This window comes from Lampetra planeri, chromosome 39 (genome assembly GCF_965212315.1).
Source record: "Lampetra planeri chromosome 39, kcLamPlan1.2.h2, whole genome shotgun sequence".
In the NCBI taxonomy this organism is placed as follows: Eukaryota; Metazoa; Chordata; class Hyperoartia; order Petromyzontiformes; family Petromyzontidae; genus Lampetra; species Lampetra planeri.
In genome coordinates this window covers 8,756,050-8,781,297 of record NC_136145.1, presented here as the reverse complement: position 1 = coordinate 8,781,297, position 25,248 = coordinate 8,756,050, and the positions used below count along the sequence as shown (strand labels likewise).

At 51.2% G+C, this 25,248-nt stretch overlaps 1 protein-coding gene across 3 annotated transcripts in view; it reads left to right on the top strand.

The window, feature by feature from the left end:
• The first annotated feature begins 5,373 nt into the window (after window positions 1-5,373).
• The window catches only part of LOC144731599 (solute carrier family 12 member 1-like), a 129,692-nt gene continuing 109,817 nt past the window's right edge, over window positions 5,374-25,248 (top strand). The window contains exons 1-2 of one of the 3 annotated variants that reach the window (XM_078612775.1): window positions 5,374-5,696; window positions 14,485-15,113. In XM_078612775.1, the coding sequence (XP_078468901.1) occupies window positions 14,532-15,113 (582 nt within the window). In that variant the 5' untranslated portion in view covers window positions 5,374-5,696; window positions 14,485-14,531. Of the gene's footprint in view, window positions 5,697-8,496; window positions 8,614-14,484; window positions 15,114-25,248 lie in introns of those variants that run through there. The other 2 variants (XM_078612773.1, XM_078612774.1) reach the window with 2 other exon arrangements.

The window sequence follows — 25,248 nt, the reverse complement described above, 5'->3', positions numbered from 1 at the left end:
CCCCCACCAACAGTGACAAAGGGTCCGACGGTTCAGGAGATCACAACAAAGAAGACAAAAAACACACACAAGTCTCGTTGACTCGCAAGAAGCATCGCTTCTACGGCAGCCGCTTTTCCAGAAGTTGGTAGAGTTTAAAAGTTGAGTCGTTAAAAAATGTGGGTTTAAAGTCCATTACATTGAAGAGTTTGAAGGTCAAGTAAGTTTTTTTTAAGTTGACAGGTCGATTGGTTGTCGTTTATAACGTTGGATTTGCTTAAAAGCTTGAAGTAGAATCGTAAAAAAAAGTTAGATAAAAGTCGAGCTAAATAGAATGCATATTCGTGTTCAAGCTGCGATTTTAAAAAAATCATCCAACCTACATCCTTTCCATAAGTTGCGTTTAGTCGCGAAATCATAAAAAAACTCCACCAAGCTTCTCGAAGCAATACTTCATGGAAGTCGCAGACGTGTTGTTTCTGAAACTTATCAGTTCGAATAAGTCGCGGGAACACAAAAGGTCGACAAGACAACCTTAACTGTCAACAGAAGTTGCCTCGATAACGAAGCTCACAAGTCGCGTGGAACAGCCAGCCCCCCCCCCCCCGAGAGCGAGCTGTGGGGGGGGGGGGCTGTTGACGCAACCATTCATATTGCTGGGTGGTTAAAATGTCATAATAGGTTTTCCCCTTTTTTCTGGCAACAAAACAGGTGTTAAGATGTTAAAGCAACCAAACTGAAACCTTTTACAAGGAATAATGTTTGCATTAACCACAATACTTGTGGTCAGAATACAAACAAAAAACATACTCTGATAATATATGCATTGTCTTTGAAACTGATTAGTCCACAACCAGAGACAGATTTCTTTCGAGCCTCTGGTCTAACACCGTTTGAGACTAGGCTCGAAAGAAGGCTGTCTCTGGTGTGGACCAATCAGTTTCAAAGGCAATGCATCTATTATTAGAGTATGTTTTTATTACACGATTTTATTTAACTCTGTTGTTGTTGTCGTATCCTCAAATCTTGTAACTCAAATTTAACCCACTTCCCAATGTGGTATCGACTGCAAACTTGGTATAAACAAAGAATATTTGTAAACATTATTTTTTATATATTATGTTTCGGCTTGGGTCTAATTATCCACGCTCAACTAACGTTGGCTGTAAATCACCACGGCCCCTTACGTTATGGCAAGCTTTGGGGCCACTTCATGGAGTCGTGGAGTTCTGCCATTACTCGTACGGTACATTTCATTAAAGCGTGTTTTTAAAAACATTTTTTTAAATATTACTTATTTGTTTGCATTCTGGGAGATTGAGCGGGCGACTTCTGGATTGCATTACACCACAGCAACAGCATCCAGTTCTATAGGAACGGAGATTTCGCCGGGTCTTTCCGCGTATATGCGACCCGGAAATGAGTTGGGCACCCTGCACACCACATCCAGTATACACCTCATTGCTGCGGTTGTCGCGTGCTAGACCTCCCGGTCTACCAGCGACCCGAAACAACAAAATTCAGTGACAAATGAATCCCTCTGGGTGAGTAACACCTCGCCAAGGGCACTCCACTGACACGACTGTTGGCACTGGTGGGTGAAGGTAACCCCCCCTCCCCACGCCGTGCGGGTCGTGCGGGTTGTGTGACGAGACTGGCCTCAACGTGCACATGGCCTGGCACAAGCGCCGTGGTGACGTCACCGCCACTTAGTGGCGAATGGGGGCTGTTTGTGACGAAACTCCAGCCGCGCTGACCAGTGATGGGGGGGGGGCATTGTGAGTACACCGGTTCTAACGTTTATCAAGTTTCCACTGATTGTAGCCGTGCGCCGGGAATCCAACTCGGGTCGCCAGAGTTGTTACATTTTGTAACAGCCCTTTTCGCAATCCACTGCTGGATGATGATGATGATGTTGTTGAAGGCCCTCTCCAAGCTGTCGGTCATGTCTCACGCCTCTGCGACGTTAACAATCCACCCCGAGTAGCTTGCACGTGAGTTCAATTGATGGCTCCATCTCCACCTTCCTCTGTGGACTTTCTGTCCCATTCCTTGGCCGCCACTCCGTTACTATCTCTCGACCATCGGTCGTGACGGGTCATGCCCAAGCCCCACTGACTTGTATTCCCAGTTTGAGCGATGCCATTAAAGTGCGCTATCTAATAACCCACGTGGTTCCTCGACTCTCTGTCTCTCGATCTCATTCCAAGCTTGCGCATCTCCAACGCTACTTGATGCACTTTGTGAGTGCGCCTGCAGACCCGAACGATAGCGCGAGACATTTCACGAGTTTGCTACATACAGTTCTTACGCAGGATGCAGAATGTTAATTATCACTTAAGATCAAAATGAGTGCAACTTGTTCACGTTAATGCCATAATTGGCCTCGAGCACCGACTCCCACGACCGACGTGAGTGGACAATTTGTATTGGACAGCTGTTAATTGATACCTTAATTGGTTATTGGACAAATTGATTTCCCTTAATGTACGATTAAACAATGTGTATATGTTGAACTTGGGTTGCTGGTTTGCATGCCCCGTGAGAGATGAAAACGGCTTGGAGAAGCCTTGATCCAACAGAAGATAGATTAATGGCTGGCAATGAGGTGTGTTTAATTGTTCAATGTAGTTATCGTCGTCGGCATCAGTCATGCTCATTCCACTGCTGGATGAAAGAAGGCATCTCTGAGCCGTCACCATCTCTCAGGACCCTGGGATTATAATTATAATAAGTATATTTAAATAGGGGCGTTCATCGATGAACTGTACAAAACACAGCAAAAGCATCAACATAACTGGTACAACATAAACTCGGCATAATAATTAAGAAATGCTAAAATCCATTTACTTAATTAACATTGATGTGAGAATCCTGTTTAGTACGAGCGCACGGTATTGCGATTTAATCGCTCCATCTCCTCGATGGACGAGGCTCCTGCTGCTGCTGCTGTTGGCGGTAGCAACGAGCGCCCGGTTGTCCCGCGCAATCAAAAATTTCCAGGTGTCCCTTGAGAAATAATGGAACGAAAGCCTCGGTTGCATAAGCCGAGGTCGTTGAAGACATCGGAGGGCATCACGCAAAGGTGAAATAAAGGTCACGTATGGAATGCATTGGCCCGGGACATTTTTTAAATACTTTACTGCCTTACAAACCGACTGCAACGGCACGAAATAATATTCTCCGAGTAGACTTTACAGAGGGCCCTCTCTCTACCTGGCAAATTTAATCCCGAAAATGTTAAACACGCGACGTATGCTTTTATCAGGTTAAAAATAAAACGTTGCCCGCTTCACCAGGTGATCGTGATTTTATTTAAATTGGCACGGGGCCTTGTTTGTTGGATCGCAGATGGCTTCATAGCGGCGGATTTGTGAGTGGCAACTGCTTGTTGATTGTGTAATTGTGGCGTGTGCGTCTTTGTGTGTGCGTGTGTGTACCTTTGTTGTGTGTACCTGCGTATCACGTGTTCGTGTGCTGCTCATGGAAAATGTTGACCTTGCAGGCGAAAGTTGGGTGACATTCACCTCGGCGGGGTCGCGTGTTGTTATCCCTGTGACCGCTCTCACGCTGCAATTCGTAACCTTATACAGACGACCTTTTTGCCAATCCATTGATGAAGGTCAATATGATGTCTATGTAAGTTACGTAGATTCTCTACCCCACGTGCACCTTCTTGAGACCACCTGCACGCGTTCTCTAACCCATTGACAATCGAATATTGATTCCAATTTATGATATAATTGGAAAACATTTGCCAAACTCCACGATTGGATGAAGGTCACCAGCAAAGTTCGGCCGTACTTCACGCTGCTGGCTCAGTGCGGGTTGTTTATGGGGTGAGTTCGGGGTGGGGTTCAGATATCACTCGCCACTGGTGTTAGCCGTGAGCGGGCCCACAATGCAGCGCGCAAAACAACTTCACGGCAACTCGTCCCATCGTCCACCAACCAGCCCGGCAACTTTCCCTCTGCCCGCGCACGTTGTGGATGAGGGGAGTCGTTCGTCGTTAACGTGGTCCAATGGTTACGACGTCCCATGTTTATTGGGCTCATCCAGCAGTGGGTTGACCACTGTTGGCTGTGAAAGATAAAGATCCCCGTATAGCCCTAACAGAGTGTTGGGGCAAGTGCTCTTTGTGAGCACCTATGCAGGCCGGCACGGGACACGAGAGGGGGTGGGTGGCCAGCACCACGTCCGGCCGCCTTTGTCTCTCTATTGGCGATGTTTACACACCGCACCAGACACTCATTGAGGCCGAGTCGACCTAGGGGAGGCCCAGGAACAGGTTCAGAGAATCGTCACCGGTGTTGACCGTGAATCGAACTCGGGCCGCCCGGGTCCCTAGCGCAGCGCGCTAACCCCCTGCAACGACCGCTCACGCACGTGTACACACGCACGTGTACACACGCACGTGTGTACACACGCACGTGTACACACGCACGTGTACACACGCACGTGTACACACGCACGTGTACACACGCACGTGTACACACGCACGTGTACACACGCACGTGTACACACGCACGTGTACACACGCACGTGTACACACGCACGTGTACACACGCACGTGTACACACGCACGTGTACACACGCACGTGTACACACGCACGTGTACACACGCACGTGTACACACGCACGTGTACACACGCACGTGTACACACGCACGTGTACACACGCACGTGTACACACGCACGTGTACACACGCACGTGTACACACGCACGTGTGTGCGCCAACGTAGACCCCGGGCCACGCGCGAGTTTCCAGTTCGCCCGTTGGAGACGAATTCGCCACCGAGGGTCGCAGCCCCCACAGCGCCACGCGCCGCCTGGATCGTGAATAACGACGACAACGACGCCGCTGCTGCTGTTTCTGCTGCTGCTGCTGCCGCTGTTTAACGCCACGGGCGCCGTGAAGGCGGCGATGGTGACGGCTCGGACGAGCGCTTAGCATCTGCTCGGGTCTGACGCGGAGAAGGAAGCAGGAGGTTGGTGCCGCTGGCTGGAGGCCTTCGCCCGTGACTCGAGGTGGGGCGGGGGTGAGGGGGGTCGGGGGGTGAGGAGGGGATGGTGTGGGGGGTGATGTGGGGGGGTGAGGGGGGTGGGGGGTGGTGTGGGGGGGTGGGGGGTAGTGTGGGGGGGGTGGTGTGGGGGGTCAGGGGGTGGGGGGGGGTGATGGGTGGGGGATGATGGGTGGGGGGGTGATGGGTGGGGGGTGATGGGTGGGGGGATGAGGGGGTGGGGGGTGATGGGTGGGGGGGGTGATGGGTGGGGGGGGGACAGATGCCCCCCCCCCCCGGGTTGGGCTCCTGGTCGCCGCCCACAGCGAGTCGAGAGCCTCTCGCGTCACGCGGAGGAGCCGCAATAAAGAGGGGGAGGCGGGCGGCTGCTGCGCCTCATTCGGGCTGTAGCTGCCGCCGTAGTAGCTGCTGTAGTAGCTGCAGGTGTAGCTGTAGCTGCTGTAGGTGTTGTAGCTGTAGTAGCTGCAGGTGTAGCTGCTGTAGCTGCTGTAGCTGCTGCAGCTGCTCACAGCTGGCGGGGTAAGCGGCCTGCGGCTGCAGAGAGAGACGTTTCTCATTCATCAGTGGGGTGTGGGTGGGTGGCGGTGGTGGTGGGGGAGGTTGTGTGTGAAGGCGTCTATCATTCGTAGTATTGTTGTTGCTGTAATAAGAAGAAGACGGCGGGAAGAGGGTGAGAGGGAGAGGCCGTAGAGAGAGGTGGGTGCCTGCAGACACACACATCATACATACACACATCATACATACATACATACAGACACATCCATACAGACAGACATACAGACAGACACACACATCATACATACACACATCATACATACATACAGACACATCCATACAGACAGACATACAGACAGACACACACATCATACATACACACATCATACATACATACAGACACATCCATACAGACAGACATACAGACAGACACACACATCATACATACACACATCATACATACATACAGACACATCATACATACAGACAGACATCATACAGACAGACACACATATCATACATACACACATCATACATACAGACACATCATACATACAGACAGACATCATACAGACAGACACACATATCATACATACACACATCATACATACAGACACATCATACATACAGACAGACATACAGACAGACACACATATCATACATACACACATCATACATACAGACACATCATACATACAGACAGACATCATACAGACAGACACACATATCATACATACACACATCATACATACAGACACATCATACATACAGACAGACATCATACAGACAGACACACACACATCATACATACAGACAGACACATACATCGTACATACACACATCATACAGACATACAGACACATCATACAGACATACAGACACATCATACAGACAGACACATACATACAGACACACGCATAATAGACAATACACACACATCACACCGCAACACACACACATCATACAGACAGACACACATCACACCGCAACACACACACATCATACAGACAGACACACATCACACCGCAACACACACACATCATACAGACAGACACACATCACACCGCAACACACACACACACATCACACCGCAACACACACACATCATACATACAGACACACATCACACCGCAACACACACGTAGAGAGACACGTGGACGCACACGTGAAACGCGTAGACCCGCGCGCACAAAGACAAAGATCCCCCGTGTAGCCTTAACAGACTGCTGGGGCAAGTGCTGTCAGCGAGCACCTATAGAGGCCGGCACTGTGGCACACGAGGGCGTGGGGTGGGTGGCCAACACCACGCCCGGCCGCCTTTGTCTCCCCAGTGGCGATGTTTACACACCGCACCGGGTACTCATTTGAGGCTGAGTCGACCTAGGGGAGGCCCGGGACCGGTTCAGATAATCGTCACTGGCGGTGTTGGCCGTGAGCGGGAATCGAACCCGGATCGCCGGATTCGTAGTGCAGCGTAGCGCTAACCGCTGCACCACCGCTCCCCACTAAACTTACATAGACACACAGTCACAGACTTACATAGACACACACGCAGTCACAGACTTACATAGACACACAGTCATAGACTTACATAGACACACACACATTTATAGACTTACATAGACACACACACAGTCACAGACTTACATAGACACACACACACAGTTATAGACTTACATAGACACACACACACAGTCACAGACTTACATAGACACACACGCAGTCACAGACTTACATAGACACACAGTCATAGACTTACATAGACACACACACAGTCATAGCCTTACATAGACACACACACGTTTATAGCCTTACATAGACACACACAGTTATAGACTTACATAGACACACACAGTCACACACTTACACACACAATTATATACACATTTATAGACTTACATAAGCAGTCGTATACAGTACGTGCATAGTAATCTGCTTGCACGACGCACACACAGACTTGTGTACTGTATACAGCATGCTGCTGTACTGTACTGCTATGGCCCTCGCGTTAGCCAAACCGTACTGACCAGAGTGGTGAAGTATGGTCATAAACCACACGACTTGGAGGGGGGGGGGGCGGAGGCCCTCATCCAGCAATGGATTGACAAAAAGGCCGTACAATGTACGTTAGACGCGCATACATACATACAGACACACACACATACATACAGACACACACACATACATACAGACACACACACATACATACAGACACACACACATACATACAGACACACACACATACATACAGACACACACACATACATACAGACACACACATACATACAGACACACACACATACATACAGACACGTACACACACACATACATACAGACACACACACATACATACAGACACACACACATACATACAGACACACACACATACATACAGACACACACACATACATACAGACACACACACATACATACAGACACACACGTACATACAGACACACACACATACATACAGACACACACACATACATACAGACACACACACATACATACAGACACACACGTACATACAGACACACACACGTACATACAGACACACACACGTACATATACACACGTACATACAGACACACGCATACATACAGACACACGCATACATACAGACACATACAGACACACGCATACATACAGACACACACACACGTACATACAGACATGTACACACGTACATACAGACACACACACAGTGCTAGACTACCGTGTAACATGCACGTTAGTCAATCCACTGCTGGATGAGGGCCTCCCCGTGCCACGACTACCTTGGTTAGTGCGGGCCGGCGAATGCGGTGAGAGGGGCGGTACAATAGTGGGGGTTGATCTTCTTGGTTCTTTTGGTAAAGTCGCGTAGAAGGGAAGTAATAAAATAATAAAAATAAAACATAATAAAATGAAATAATTTTCACGACGTTTCGGCTACAACGCAAGCAGCCGTCTTCAGGTGAAGAATGGGGGTTGCTGCTGCTGTACCCCACCCCCACCCGTACAATGCAAAGACAAGACAAAGATCCCCCGGGTAGCCTTTAAAAGACTGCTGGGGCAAGTGCCACACTGCCGGCCTCCTCTGACTCCGCAGTGCCGATGTTTGTGCACAACGCACGAGGTACGTATCATTAAAGGCTGAGTCGACCTAGGGGGGGAACTCAGATCTGCGTCGCCGATGTTGGCTGTGCGCAGGATTCAAACTCTGGTTCGCCGGGTTTCAAATCGCCGGGTTCGTCGGTGTGTGAACACACACGTGTGTGTGTAGTAGGTAGGTGTGTGAACACACACAAGTGTGTGTGTGTAGTAGTAGATAGATGTGTAAACACAGTGTGTGTAGTAGGTAGGTGTGTGAACACACGTGTGCACGTGTGTGTGTGAACACACGTGTGTGTGTGTTGAGTAGGTAGGTGTGTGAACACACGTGTGTGTGTGTAGTAGGTACAGTATGTGGTTGTACACACACGTGTGTGAGTAGGTAGGTGTGTGAACACACACGTGTGTGTAGTAGGTACAGTATGTGCTTGTACACACACGTGTGTGTTAGTGTAGTAGGTAGGTGTGTGTAGTAGGAGGTAGGTGTGTGTGTGTAATAGGTAGGTGTGTGTGTGTAGTAGTATGTAGGTGCGTGTACACACACGTAGGTGTGTATGTAGTATGTAGGTGCGTGTACACACACGTAGGTGTGTATGTAGTAGGTAGGTGCGTGTACACACACGTAGGTGTGTATGTAGTAGGTAGGTGCGTGTACACACACGTAGGTGTGTGTGTAGTAGGTAGGTGCGTGTACACACACGTAGGTGTGTGTGTGTAGTAGGTAGGTGTGTGTGTGTGTGTAGTAGTAGGTAGGTGTGTGTGTGTGTGTAGTAGTAGGTAGGTGTGTGTGTAGTAGGTAGGTGTGTGTGTAGTAGGTAGGTGTGTGTGTAGTAGTAGGTAGGTGCATGTACACACACGTAGGTGTGTGTGTAGTAGTAGGTAGGTGCGTGTACACACACGTCTGTGTGTGTGTAGTAGGTAGGTGTGCGTGTGCACACGTGTGTGTGTGTGTAGTAGGAGGTAGGTGTGTGTGTAGTAGGCAGAGGTGGGACAAAGTCATTGTTATGCAAGTCCAAGTCGAGTCGCAAGTCATCAAATTCATGACTCGAGTCTGACTCGAGTCCAAGTCACATGACTCGAGTCCACACCTCTGGTAGTAGGTAGGTGTGTGTGTAGTAGGAGGTAGGTGCGTGTACACACACTTTTGTGTGTGTGTATAGTAGGTAGGTGTGCGTGTACACACGTGTGTGTGTGTGTGTAGTAGGTAGGTGTGTGTAGTAGGAGGTAGGTGTGCGTGTGTAGTAGGTAGGTGTGTGTAGTAGTAGGTAGGTGCGTGTACACACACTTTTGTGTGTGTGTGTAGTAGGTAGGTGTGCGTGTACACACGTGTGTAGTAGGAGGTAGGTGTGTGTGTGTAGTAGGAGGTAGGTGTGTGTGTGTGTAGTAGGAGGTAGGTGTGTGTGTGTAGTAGGAGGTAGGTGTGTGTGTGTAGTAGGAGGTAGGTGTGTGTGTGTAGTAGGAGGTAGGTGTGTGTGTGTAGTAGGAGGTAGGTGTGTGTGTGTGTGTAGTAGGAGGTAGGTGTGTGTGTGTGTGTAGTAGGAGGTAGGTGTGTGTGTGTGTAGTAGGAGGTAGGTGTGTGTGTGTGTGTGTAGTAGGAGGTAGGTGTGTGTGTGTGTGTGTAGTAGGAGGTAGGTGTGTGTGTGTGTGTGTAGTAGGAGGTAGGTGTGTGTGTGTGTGTGTAGTAGGAGGTAGGTGTGTGTGTGTGTGTGTAGTAGGAGGTAGGTGTGTGTGTGTGTGTGTAGTAGGAGGTAGGTGTGTGTGTGTGTGTGTAGTAGGAGGTAGGTGTGTGTGTGTGTAGTAGGAGGTAGGTGTGTGTGTGTGTGTGTAGTAGGAGGTAGGTGTGTGTGTGTGTGTGTAGTAGGAGGTAGGTGTGTGTGTGTGTAGTAGGAGGTAGGTGTGTGTGTGTGTAGTAGGAGGTAGGTGTGTGTGTGTGTAGTAGGAGGTAGGTGTGTGTGTGTGTAGTAGGAGGTAGGTGTGTGTGTGTGTAGTAGGAGGTAGGTGTGTGTGTGTGTAGTAGGTAGGTGTGCGTGTACACACGTGTGTGTGTGTGTAGTAGGTAGGTGTGTGTGTGTGTAGTAGGTAGGTGTGTGTGTGTAGTAGGTAGGTGTGTGTGTAGTAGTAGGTAGGTGCGTGTACACACACTTTAGTGTGTGTGTGTAGTAGGTAGGTGTGCGTGTACACGACGTTGGCAAACAGCTACAGACATACACACGAGGTCGGCGGTAGACCACGTGTAGAGAGAGAGGGAGTACAGCTCTGGGCTGTACTCTCTCTCTCTGTACAAGGCGAATGATTTGGTGATGCTGCTGCTTCTGCGTTGGCAGCGGTACACAAGCACAGACAACAACAATAAAAACCACCACCACTCAACACTTTGGCCTTGAAATAAATAAAATCGGCGACGCATGATATGAAGGGGCATTGCCCGAAACGTCTCTGATTAATTATATAGTTATTATTTCAAGGCCCACAATTTTTTGTGGAATTCTTGTTTTGTTTGTTTGTTATTCATGTAAAAGACCGGTAGATACATAAACAGAGCTCTGGAAACTAACCAGGAATTGGGCTTGGATAGCGCTTAAGTGAGTGACTGCCAGACTTTAGTCGTCATATGGCTTGCGGGGCTAAGTGGTTGTCAGAACAGCTACATTCGCTGTTGCGTTGTTGTACTTCTATGCCCCCCTGTCAGCTCCCCGTCCACACCAATGCGTATTGACCAGCGAGGTGAATTATGGCCAATGGAATTACCCTTCTCCCCAAAGTGGATTATTGAAAAAAATAATTGTATTTTATTTTTTATTGTATTTTAGAAAAAAATTAAATAAATTTCATAAAAAATTGAAATAAATGTTATAAATAAAATAAATTCTATTTTTTATACCTTCGTGACTTTACCGAAAGAACCAAAGAGTATGGATCCCTGCAGTCACGAAAACTTCAAATCTACGTGGGTTTGTAACTGAATTCCAGGGCTTCATTTCCCACTCGATATTTCCTCTGCCAGGGCTGGCTCGCGGTCGTGATCGTTAGCTGAAGGCACCAATCACTCAATGCATGACTGTCAACACGAATGCTGTGTTGCACCCTATACTACTTTACTCCTGAAATCGTGTCAACAGCTTTACGCAAATTTTTCGATTTTAAACTTTCGTGACTGCAGGGATTCATCTTCTTGGTTCTGACATGCTAATTTATGACTTTAACATCCTGCTAATTATCTCACATTAACACAGCTTAATCAATGCAAAATTCTTCTGTTGATATGTAAACTCCTTTGTCAAGGCGCTCTCCTCCACCCACCCAGCTTAAGATACGCTGCCAAGCTTAGCGGTGTTCATTGGAGCGCTGTCTTTCAGACAGCTCTTTTTCTTCACCTGAGGACGGCTGCTTGTGTTGTGGCCGAAACGTCGTGAGAATTTTATGTTTTATTTTTATAATTTTATTATTTCCCTTCTACGCGACTTTACCGAAAGGACCAAGAAAAAGCTTTCCGCAAATGAAAGTTCAAAACATGGCGAGGTGAATTGCGAGGCGGTGTTCGAACATAAATCACAGCCATTCCGCACTGTTCCTGATCGAAGTTGAGCCAAATGCAAATCTCTCCATCTACAGCGGCTCAAGCCCCTCGTAAATCACGTGAAATCTGTGTGGCCACCCCCACTGAATCAACCCCCCCCCACCCCCTGTGAAAGCAGACGCTTGCTCCTCCGTGCAGGTCACGTCGGCTAGCTCCGTCGTTCTCTCGCCCCTCTCTTCCCTCCCTTCTCAGCCTCCCTCTTCTTGTTTATGATCAGAGGAAACAAGAAGATGCTCGGTGTAGTCGGCACTTTGCTTCGTTCATCATTTCGTTTTTTTCAATGCTTTGCTTTATGTCTCCCCCCCCCCCTTTTTAAATAAAAGATGTCACGCTCTGCTCTCCTCCTTCTTACTCCTTTCCCTCTCTCTCTACCCCCTCTCTCTCTACCCCCTCTCTATACCTCCCCCTCTCTCTCTACCCCCTCTCTCTCTACCCCCTCTCTATACCTCCCCCTCTCTCTCTACCCCCTCTCTCCCTACTCCATGTCTATGTTCCCCCTGTTCATCTCTCTCTCTTTTTTTTTACGATCAGAGGAAACAAGAAGATGATCGGTGTAGTCGGCACTTTGCTTTGTTCATCATTACGTTTTTTGCTTGTTTGTTTTTTCAATGCTTTGCTTTATGAGCCTCCCTCTCATCCCCAGGCCATTCCTGCTTGGCACTTCTTCCTTCCTTCCTTCCTCCTTCTTCCTGCTGTTCATCTTGAGCCGTAGCCTCCACTTTGTTCTTCTTTGGGGACTTCCGTCCTGGCATCCCTTCTTCTTCCCAGCTCATCTGCCCTTAAATGGCAACGGATTCTACCACTCGCCCTTTCCCATGGTGTGTCATGGATCAACAACGTTTTATAGAGCCTCTATAGACGAGATGCACACACCACTCGGACAAGCACCAGTCGAGACGGCTGCACGCACGGATCGAGAGTCACATAAACACAAACATTTGTGGTGTTTTTGTCCCATGGTTTTGGGTTGGATACAGCTCACATCGACATTTTATGAATTTAGCCACAATTCATCCATTCAAAGACCACATGAAATACACGTATTTGCAGGTGGTACATGAGTAGCTCAATGAATTTGACAGCAGAGAGTCTCAAGTGCAGTTCAGGCGATCAGCTTTTGTCATCATTGTGTTGTCTATGTTGTACATAACGCATCGTTTTTAATAATTGTATTTGCTCTGCCGTCACTTCTTCCTCCTGAGTAACGCTAATTATCTCAAGTTACCACTTTGTTCCGATTTGTCGAGCTGTGCCGCATGGGATGTGACATTTCAATTAACAAATACTAATGGCAATAATGACGATCATACAGACATGGACCACTCGCAGAGTGATATGCAGATACAGGAGAACTCCCCTTAGCGACGGTGATATGGGGACGACCAATATCACGGATCCTACTATCTGTGGGAGTTATTTGCATTTTATTTCCTCCCCTAATCTGCCAGTTAATTTTTTTTGCGACCTAACCCCACGGATAACGGGATGAATTTTCCACGTGGGGACTTTTGTCCGTGAATTTTTATTACAGATAATAGGATGCCGTTTTCGCAAAGACTTATGGCAAAAGCTGTGGACAATCACAGATTATAGGAAGGGAGAGGGCCATGGGGTAATAGGAGTTTTTGGGTACCCTGCAGTTTCCTGGGATAATAGGAGATGCCTATAATGGTGTGGCAGATAAGAGGAGTTCTCGTGTACAGACGCAGGACGTGTTGAGAGAGATGCACACGTCTGAAAGGTGATCTGGACGTACGCTCTCGACACGGCGGGGCGCGTGCGACTTGTCTGCACGCTTCGAAGCACAGGTCCAAGACTGCCACGGATGTTTACGTTTATTTGTTAAACGAATGACGCTGTTTAGCGAGTGGCCCGGCTATTTTACACAGGAGTTCCGCGGTGCGTGAGCACAGCAGCAGCAGCAACAAAAGCAAAAGGCAAAAACATCCTTAAAGAATGTTGCCCAACGAACAAACAAGATATTAGCGGTCGGAAACGAAACGGACAAATCGAACGGTGCAAATGTGAGGTGTGCGAGAGGCGCCGGAAAAGGTTGGGTATACGTGCGAGTAAGCTCCATGTTTTAGTCTAACAGTGAAAAACACATGCAAGTCGAAAAAGGCAGTGCAAAGATGTCAGAGCCAGATCCATGATAGCAAAAAAAGTTAGGTGCATGTGCAAGTAAGCTGTGTGTTTTGATGTGAGGCCATGTTTGACGCCTTTACCTCTCCTTTGGTGAAGTTGATCTCTCGCTGTTTTTATGCCGCTGTAAACCCTTGCTGTCTTCCCCCCCCCTCCTGCTCTCACCGTTCTCTGCAGCTCCCGCCGCGTAGAAGCTTCACAGAGGAACGGGAGAAGCGGGTAGAATGGAGCCACCCTCGGGTGAAATGTCAAGCCTGCAGCTGGCAGCCAGCAGCGGCCTGGGTGGCAGCCGCTTCCAAGTGAACGTGGTGGAGGAGGAGGCGGCCGCCGCCGCTGCCGCAGCCGCGGCCGCCGCCGCAGCCGCCGCGGACGGCGGGGGGCAGCCGGAGCGGGGGTCGCAGGAGCCGCCGGGCACCCAGGAGGAAGCGCAGGAGGGAGCTCGCGAGGACGGGCCGGAGGAGCGAGGGGAGCAGCAGCAGAAGAAGCAGCCGCCGCACGGCAACCTGAGCGACCCGAGCCACAAGGAGGAGGGCGGCAAGGCCGGGCGCTTCCGCGTGAACTTCGTCAACAGCCGCTCGCGCAGCAACAGCAGCAGCAGCGGCGGGGGCGGCGGCGGGGCCGGCGGGGAGACGTCGCGCAGCGAGGGCAGCTACCACGCGTACGACACGCACACCAACACCTACTACCTGCGCACGTTCGGCCACAACACCATCGACGCCGTGCCGCACATCGACTTCTACCGCAACGCCGGCTCGCACCTGGGCGACAAGCTGGTGCGGCCCACGCTCGCCGAGCTGCACGACGAGGTGAGGGGCGGTCGCGACGGTGGGGGGCGCCTGGCGCGTGCCACTTGAACTGGGGTACAGGGACCTGGAGCCACTGGTGGCGGGGGCGACACAAGTGACCGCGCGGGTTTCCACCTGTCCTGGGTATCCCCAGGACCTGTCATTTTTTTTTGAGATACCAGGCTCTCTGGGTGGGAGCTGGGTGGCATCTGGTTTGCACGTGGGTATTTTGAGGGGTCCACCTCGGTCGTTTCTGGTGGGGGGGGGGGGGTATCTTGGTTGTGTCCGGAGGGGGTTTCCCGTGGGTAGCTCTGGCACTATTGGCAACCGGTTGGTACTGGCGGCTGCTTAGGCGCTCCTCGTGTGGACTCTGGTGGTGGTGTTGGGATGCATGCCAAAAATGGGAAGTTATAATTCGAACGTGGTAATGTTTGAGAGGATGTTTTTTTGTGCTTATTTGCGTAACCGAGTTCGCGTTTTACGACCGTCATGGAATTATTTCACCTTTTAACAAGACCACGCATCCTTCAAGCTCTTCATGCGGTGGATGTTCCCGTGGGCGTAAGAGTCTTGATATGCCACTGAATTCCTGGGGCAATATCTCGCACGCGTGTGCCCAGAACGCGCGATTAAACGTGCGATTAAACGTGCGGCATGCCCAGAACGCCTCCGGCGAACCGTGACGTTCCTTCCAGAGTCGCCGCCGGGCATGGGATGTTTGTGGGTTTTGTTGCGTTGGTGCAACTCGCGTGATACGACCGTGATTGATCCATTTCGTTCGGAACATTCCGCCGTGAGGCTGCGCGAATATCAGCAACGAATTATCCAAACAGAGTCGCGGTGCAGTGCCGAGCCGTAGCGTTTGGGGGGGGCTGGAGGGGACTGAGCGCTCTTTGACTGAAAATTCCGTCGCCCCGCCCCTCCCCTCCGCTTCTAAATACTTATCGTCGAGTCAAAGAATACTCGTTCCCACAGACTGATCTGCTACCGAATCGTTTTTTTTTTAATTGGCAAGCTTCATGTGGTGATTATGATGATACACAAACTGTCTGCAGTCGTTAGGGTGGGCGCCTGGATAAATTGCGCAAATGAGTCCAATTCGGCGATGGGTTTGGCCTTAACGCCCGCCACGTGTGTGCGAGCGACAGCGTTACAGGTGTTGTGTGTAGAGCACAGAGAGCGCCAGGTAATGCATTTCTAATAATAATTATACCTCTGTTTATCCAGGAAAGTCCAGATTACCCTTGGGGAAAGATCCACGTGCACATGAGAACCTAAGACTCGTAGGTCCACACAGATGGGTTCGCGAAACCCACTTTGCTGTACTGCCTGGCCCCACCTCGCATTCCAGCAGACCTGGAGAGTTCTGTAAATCTGCACGACCCACCAAACTCCCGCTTGCCTCCGCACTCGGCCTGTGTGGAGCACACTGCGGGCAAGTCCACGCCGGTGGCACGGGGGAACCAGGCCGTGATTTGTGCGCGGTGCACTGCGGGTGCGCGCCAGGGGCCTCTTCCCAATCCACAGCGGAGTCCGGGCAGGGTACGGCTCTGACACGGACTAATGACCAATCTTTCGTGATGTCGCGGTTGAACTGTGGAGTCCCCGAGCAATTTGTTCTTCCGTGCGAATTAGGAGAATAATCGATTGAAATGTCCGGAGAAATCCGTCCCCTGTGCTGTAACCGCATCTGGGGGGGTGGCTGTCGTGAGCCGATTGCGATGCCCAAGGGATTTCTCGCTCGCCGGTTATTTTTCCGGGTCACTAAATTCTGGGAGGTGGCACGTGACTAGCAGCCACAGCAATAACGTTGGGGGTATACTGGATGTGGTGTGCCGGATGGGGAGATGATTTTCTTGGTTGTCGACCCGGGCACACCTGGCTGAAATAGGAGTCCCTGGCAAGAGCTCTTCAAACACATGAGTATTTACGTTTTATCCTCGAAGCACAAATTGCCAATAAACTCGCACTACACTCTCCTACCTCTCCCCTCCCACACGCTCCCCTACCTCTCATGTCTCCTTGCTCCATTCTACGCATTTTCCTACCTCGCCCACTCTTAGCTCGCATGCTGGAGGTTTTACTGGTAGGAACCTCCTGGTTACACCAGCCCACAGGGGATTATTGTGTCTGCCCGTCGTGCAGGGAGGGGCTGGGTGGGGAGGGAGGGGCTGGGTGGGGAGGGAGGGGCTGGGTGGGGAGGGAGGGGCTGGGTGGGGAGGGAGGGGCTGGGTGGGGAGGGATGGGCTGGGTGGGGCTGGGTGGGGAGGGTGGGGCTGGGTGGGGAGGGTGGGGCTGGGTGGGGCTGGGTGGGGCTGGGTGGGGCTGGGTGGGGAGGGGCTGGTCACCCCATGGTGCCCTTATAAAACTCAACGTTTAACCTACTCATGCCGGCTTGTGCCCGCCCTCACAGTCGGGCATATTTGCGGAATACACCACGCCGCCGTTGACCCTGGCCATTGACCGAGCAACCCAACGTTCCTACCAGCTCCCTCCGCAAGAATGTGTACCTGTCCCACGCGATGTCCTGGTGGAGCCACCAATGCGAGATCAATGTGGTTGGCCGGTGATGCGCCCTGTGTCAGCATTGCAACCACTTCTAAAAGTGCTGTAAAACGTTAATTATAAGCTATAAAAGTTATCATTAGCCCGCTTTTGTATTGACTAATCTAAATAGGTGTGCAACGGGCCGTATAACACAGGGATGGTGTTTCGTGAAGACGAACAACAGGTGGCACGGGACTGCAGGTTGGGAAACGCTCCTGCTGCTGCTCTGAGGATGTGGCCTTGTGCAACCTAAGAAGCCAAGTATCATCTCTTGATGAAGAATATTATTTGGTGCGCTGCTGCTGCTGTGTTGGCAGTGGTGCACAAGCACAGTTAACAAAATCATACTCACTACATTGGTGAATAACAACCACTGCGCGTTGTGGCCTTCGCGTGAAAAATTTATAACGGGTGACGACGTTGCAGGGCATTGGGTTTTTTTTCTCCACGTACCACAAGTTGGAGACTGCACCGTTTAAAACACTAGTTTTGTTGAACAAAAATTTTACGACCCAGTTTTTTTTTTTTAAATCGGCATGCGAATCGTTGTCTTCGATATTGAAGGCTCCCCACGTAGGGGTGCCACCAGTCTTCAGTGTGAACCTGGTACAGTCTGCGAATTGGCATCTGTGTTCGGGTGGCAGGAATTTATTTGTATCCTAGACCTGGTTACCGGTATCGTGCTGAGCGTGATTGCAGTTTAGTGTGCAAAGGTTTGTGTAGCCCTCGGCTGGCTGCGTTTTGCTCTCGAGAACGAAAAGATGAAGACCCCCATAGCTGCATCGCTGCCCTGTGGAGAAGCGTCTCAATTTAGCCAACCGCCAACGGGGAGGCTGCCAATTTTTTTTCTCCCGTTGCACTTGGACGATCGCTAAACGTGTAAAGTGGCCGGGTGGGCCCAGAGTCCATGCCGAGATTTAGGTTTTTAAATCAGAGCAGCCAACGGTGTGATTCGATTAATTATTCTCAAGCTTAGCGAGCTGATGGTTTCCGACAGCTTGCAAATGGCCGCATGAAAAACAAATTAACAGAGTGAAACTTGTCTAAGTTCCATCGCCCAATGAAAAAATAATTTGGTTTGACCGTCACGTGACATTCACGTAGCAGAGTGTGTGGGGAAATTGCGCCCTCTCTTGTGTGGAGGATAGAAGGCAACTTGAAGCTGTTTGTAGGAGAGCGGCTGTGATGTTTGCTACCTCGCCTGGTATACAGGAGGTCTTGAGTTCAATCCCGACCCTGACGCCTGCTGTATATTTGGAGCTTGCATGTTCTCCCTGTGGTGGAGTAATGATTTTTTTCCTCCACATTTCGAAACATGTGTTTTAGAGTGTTTGGCTGCTATACATTTCCACGCGATAATAAGCCACTTCGTTGAGCCATTATTTGTGGCCAGGTCGCTTCTGAAATAATAACTATATGGCTCAGTGGGGCTTTACCTGGTAAAATACAATCTATTTTAGTTTTAATTAATTAATTTGTTGTTGTAATTTGCTTGCCCTCGCTATACTTTACACTCAAATCGTTTTCGTTGGTTTATTGTTCGTTTTGGTAACTTTCAGACCCACCCCTACTGGGCATCTGCGATAAAGAGCTTAATAGCTCATCGGATTCCTTCAGGATAAATACTGATTCTGATTCCCGAACCACGGTTCGCTGCTGCTGTGCGAGATCTCTTAATGGATTCCTCCTTCGTCTTGTGACGCAGGGCATAACTTCGCGCGACCGCAATAACATTAGGAAGAAAAAGACCGCAGGTATTTGCTCTGCACTATTGTTAATTCTCAAGTGTTGGGAGGTGTTCTGGGGTTATGCAGTGCATCTTAATTTGTGGAATACATCAGACGGGTGAGTGACAGTTTAATTAAGTTATTTTCTTTTTATCGTGCCACGGCTTACCTGTTTCATAATTAAAATAGTCAAAATAGCTGTGGCCCTTTTTATCAAGCCTCTGCTGCGTGAAGACCTCCCAACACACGCATGTTTTTTTAATGGTGGTAGTTTCACTATACTTCACCATGCGGGGCCCACTGCAAACGTTGGCGAAGGGGGCTGGGATGGGGCTGCAGGACCCGGTTCGGATTATAATCACTTGCCACCGATGTTCGCTGAACTCGGGTCGCCGGGTAGTAGCACAGTGTGCGAAACTGCAGGCGCCGCCACTCCGTAATGGCGTGCTGGAAATATTATTCAGCGTGTTTTTTTTACAATGAGTCGCTGGTTGTTTTGCAGGCGTAACGCTCCTGCCATAGAAACGTGTAATGTTCACTGCTAATGATTATGGGCGCCGTCTCATGCTCATTTGCGCAGGGAGAGGAGACCCCTTTGTGTCACCACCCAGTGGGTGCTGGGAGCGTGAGCCCCTTGGCCAACTCGCGCTGCCCAGCGTGCTGAAGTATGGACAATCAACCCCTGTGACCAACACGGCTGGTGGAAGCGCTCGTCCAGCGGTAGATCAACAGAGGCCTTGGAGGCGTTGCACGCGCCAATCCTCGGTCTCTAAGAAACACCACGACCATCGCCATGCGGGGTTTATTTCTTGACTCGTGCTCCCGATGCTTCATTTGGGGGTTCTTGTGACCGCTGCAGCCATTCGAGGCCGCTACATTCACCGGGCTTTGAAACGGATTCGAAAGAATCGATTGTCGGAATCGAATTGTGTGACCTTGAATTGTGGCCATTGATCGAGTCACGTGTGGGGGCCGGGGGGACGAGTGGGTGGGGTAAGAGAATAGTGGCACCGCTAACTGTTGAGGTCTCCGTCTGTTTAACAAGAGACCCCCTCCTCCCTCCTTGTTCTCTATGGACCCTTATCTAGGGTTTAATAATAAGGCTTATCTGTCCATTCATTCAGTCGGTGCCGTGTGTCGTCAACCTAAGTGCTTTTGCACAGCCCTTGGATGTACAGTGCCCGCTAGGCATGAAACAATGCGTCAATTCACCGGCTCTAAATCCCATTCTTAGGGGCTTGCGGATATGCCCGTTGGGGGATCGGTGGTTGACATGAGCGATCGCGTTCCCGAACGCTGACGGCGAGGTGATGCGCTGACGGTCGCGTCTATCGGGCCAACGGAGTGGACTCGAAGCTGCGTGAAGAAGGCGGGAAAATATGGGAGGCAAAACGATCGAGATGGCAAGAAACGAGATGACCGAAGTGATCCTTGGGGCTCCCAGAGGCAGGACATCACGTGGAATTCTCCCAGTAAAGGTCCAACGTCGGCCCAACGTTGCACGCCTACTGAGCCACTGTGTGTGGGTGGTCTACTCGCGGTCGTGCCGTGGAGCTCTCCGGCGTCTCTTTTGGGGTTGTGCCAACGTCTCGCTCCGCGTGCTCGCAGCTTGCTCGGGAACGCGATCTCACAACAACTTCAGGGAAGTTAAACCCCGGAGACGGCTCCGCACGTGGAGCGAAACGTCGGACGTCGTGCCGAGACAACGCGCCGCACAGCAGGCAGCTTGGACAGGAAATTAATGGGGCAGCCTCCCTTGGTTCAGAGACGCCGGCCTTGGCCGCCGTCTGGTTTTCATCCCACCCGGGGTTGTCGGGAATGCGAGCGAATCGTTGCCCGCACGTAGCTTGTGCAATGCGGCGTCGCGTTGGCGTGCGAAGTGCGGTGCTGCTCCTGTGCGTCGTGGCCTTTCTCAGAACTCCGAGTCATGCGGGAGCGCGAGTGCGGCGATGCGAGGCCGCGCCGCGTGTTCTGCTCGCCCAGGCGTCATCTGACCGTAACGCTGGGCGACGGTGGGGGAGGATGGAGGGTGGCTGGGTATGCGTGCCGCGTGGAGGTGTGGTGGGGGGTTTATCGGCCTTGACCCTGTGACTATGAAGCTCTCGGAGCCACCAGTGATCCGGCCTGGAGCGCTTTACACTCGCCGCCTTCAAGATCCTTCGTGAACTCTCACCCCGGGGGCACCTCTCCCCTCTCATCTCACTCTACTCCCCCTTCCTCTGCACGCTATCCTGCCTTTCCTCTCATATCAATATATTCCTGTCAACGCACTCTCCTGCCTCTCCCCTCTCATCTCACTCTACTCCCCTCCATGCACTTTCCTGCCTCCCCTCACATCTCACTCCACTCCCCTCCATGCACTCTCCTGCCTCTCCCCTCTCATCTCACTCTACTTCCCTCCACGCACTCTCCTGCCTCTCCCCTTTCACCTGACTCTACTCCCCTCCACGCACTCTCCTGCGTTTCCCCTCTCATCTCACTCTACTCCCCTCCATGCACTCTCCTGCCTCTCCCCTCCCATCTCACTCCACTCCCCTCCACGCACTCTCCTGCCTCTCCCCTCCCATCTCACTCCACTCCCCTCCACACACTCTCCTGCCTCTCCCCTCTCATCTCACTCCACTCCCCTCCATGCACTCTCCTACCTCTCTCATTTCACTCCACTCCCCTCCATGCACTCTCCTACCTCTCTCATTTCACTCCACTCCCCTCCATGCACTCTCCTACCTCTCCCCTCTCATCTCACTCTACTCCCCTCCATGCACTCCTTACTCCAGAAGTCAATGCTCTCTGTCAGAGCTACAGAGTCAACCAGGCCTCAGTGGGAGGTCTCCCCCCCCCCAGCCCTCTGTGCTATCGACTCCCTTGCCCCCTGTTCCAAGCTTCAAGCTCAATAAATATATATCGTCCCCCATGACCGACTGCCTCTTTCTCCTATAAAATAACAATGCCCACCGTTACTGTTTAATACCTTAAGATGCAGTGAATTTCATCCGCTATATAAATCCGAATTGCATTGTTTGTATATATTATTTGTAATGAGTAGCTATCAAAGTAGCCAGGGAACGATTCGTACCACTGCCATTTGATGAATTTCCACGACTCGGGGGTCATGACTCCACTCACCAATCAACCGTTTTGTCTTATTACATTGTGCCGTATCATCATTTGTAGTGTGTCTCTCTCTCTCTCGTTTGTCCTGCCAACTGTACCATCTACACTGTCCGTGTCAGTCTCATCTGTCTTGTCTGTGCCGTCTCGTTTGTTTCCATCTCTGTGTGTTGTCTGTGTAGTGTCTTGTCTCTTCCTACAGTCCCATGGGCTTTGGAGAAACGAACCAAGTCACATGATCAAAAGTGGCCGGTACCTTGCACTCGCCATCAAACGCCTCTACCATGAGTTTTTAAATTATCCGTATCAATCCACTCGTCATTCCACACCTGCCTGTTGTAAGGTGTCTCAAATATTACCCCGTGGCTCCCCATTTAGCGAGCAATCGGCCCTAACATTTCCACACTGTGCCGCTGGTCGACACCAAGCGAGTTGTGGGTTGGTTGGGGGGGACAGTGCTTGCGTGCGAATCTGGCACACACACGGTTCTTTTGATAATTTGCTTTCTCGGACCACCTTCACAAATTTGTGGGACCCTGGAGAACTCCCCCCCCCACCGCCCCTCCCCTTCGACTTTCAAGGAGCTCCGCGCGATACCTGCGTGTGAGGAGGCAGGGAAGGGGATGTACAACGCGGCACAATGCGGAATTGTACCCCGTCCATAACCGCGGCTGCTGTCGCCAGACGCTGTGCAAAACGGATATAAGTGTCTTGGGAACGGGATGGGAAGAGGTTATTTTCAGAAGAGGGAGGGAGGGAGGGAGGGGGTGGATGGGTGCGACGGAGGAGGTTGCGACAGGACACGGCGGAGTGAAAGAAGGCACTTGGCAGAGGGATGGAGAAAGCCCTCGTCGTCTGTGGGCATCGATTACCCGTGGCAGCGCGCACCGCCACGGTGTCGTCTGTTGCTAAAGAGTCGGGGTCAGGGTTCGAGTCGGGCTTGAGTGGGGTTTTTTTTTTTTCAAAGGGCTTGAGCTCGCGTAGGGATTGGCCTGAGCCCTCGGGCAGCGAGGGTTTCTTGGCCTCTGACCACGAGAGCTTTTGAGACGGTGAGCCGAGGTTCATTGCCCCGATAGCTGCTGGATACCTGGTGAAATGGAGCAGCTCTCCCTTGCTTCTCTCCCACTGCTCCCCACCGCCACCTCCTCCCCAACCCACACTGCTCGTCACGCGCTGCCATCTACTCTATTCTACCACCAGTGACCAGGACAATTTTGGGTGAGAATTTAAGTCCTGATATAGGCGGTGTCGCTTGAATGTCAAGCTTTGCGCGCACACGCTTTTTTGGCTTTTGTATAATGCCCTGGAATTGTGACCACCACCACCACCACCTTGTCCACCACCACCGTGCCCACGAGCACCACCACAACTACCACCGCTGGGAACTGCCCACATTGTCCGCAGCAACCCGTGTGTGTTTTCATTTTTATTTATTACGTGCGCGAATTTCGTCGGAACGAGCGCCGTATCGTTTGTTGTTGTTGTGGATTATTGGCGCGGCGCACTCGACTGTGATTGGCAAGGAGGAAGCCGCGCGCGTGTCGGAGAGGAGACCAGGAGGAGGCAGCCCGGCGTGCGGTGGAAGCGCCGAAACGCGCTGCTCGCTGCCACGGGGGCGGGCGGTGGGGGGGGGCTTCTCTCTCCATCGGCCCGGGCGACCTCCTCCATTTTTGATAATCGAGTTGATTTTCGCGCCCGCCACCAAGCACCCCCCGCTGCGACGAAGGCGCCTATAAATAACGAGAGCAGATACAGAGGGCCCCCGCCTGCCCCCGCCTGCCCCCGCCTGCCCCCGCCTGCCCCCGCCTGCCCCCGCCTGCCCCCGCCTGCTCCTTCTCCTCCCCTCGAACGGTGCAGGTCTTTCTCTGCGCGCACACACACTTGAGTGCGAAATCCACAGGGCATTGACATGCGTCACCCGGGACACGTGTCAAGGTTTGACCAACGTTGGAATATGGTTGGCACCGTTGGGGCCAACGTTCCGTGTACGCCGGATAATACACGTTCTTGGTCTACCTGGATATTAATTTCGGCCGGGTCCTGTCTGGGATATTGTTCTGTTGCACGGCACCACCACGTCCACTATATCTCTGTCTGTGGCCGTGGTTGACCGTTTAGCGATGCGTCGAGCAGCACGCCCGAGTAAATGATTCTGTGAGAGTGGAAGCTCGCACGCCGGTCTGTACCGTCCCCGTTCACTCAATCCATTCGTCATCATTTGCCGTCGTCAATTTCCCTTTCACCCAATTCGCGCACCATCACAGATTCACCCCCCCCCCCATCGCTTCCTTCTCATCTATTTTAATTCACCTCATCTCCACCGTTACACTCGCGTGTGCCGTTCTTAATTCTCTGTAAAGCGCCTCGGTTAAGGTGCTATAAAAATTACGTTCAGATAAGATAAGAAGGGCTTCCTGCCCTTACATCACCGCGCTAGTCAGTATGGGTTTGAGAAGGTGGGGGGGGGAGTGTATACTGTCCATTGGAGAGCATAGTACGGTACAGATGTTGGGTCCTGCAGCACTCTCCTTAGTTGGCCACACTGTATCCCTGGAGCTGCCTGGAGCGCGTGTGTTTACGTGTGGTGGTCACCACTATCCAGGCTCAACCGGTGGCGAGATGTTAACTACCTCGCCCAGTATACAGGAGGATCCTGTTGTTCCATCCCGACCCCTGACGCCTGCTGTATATTTGTAGTTTGCGTGCGTCTCTCTCCTCATGGTCGCGTGGATTTTTTCTCCGGGTCCTCGGGTTTTCCCCTCACATTTAGA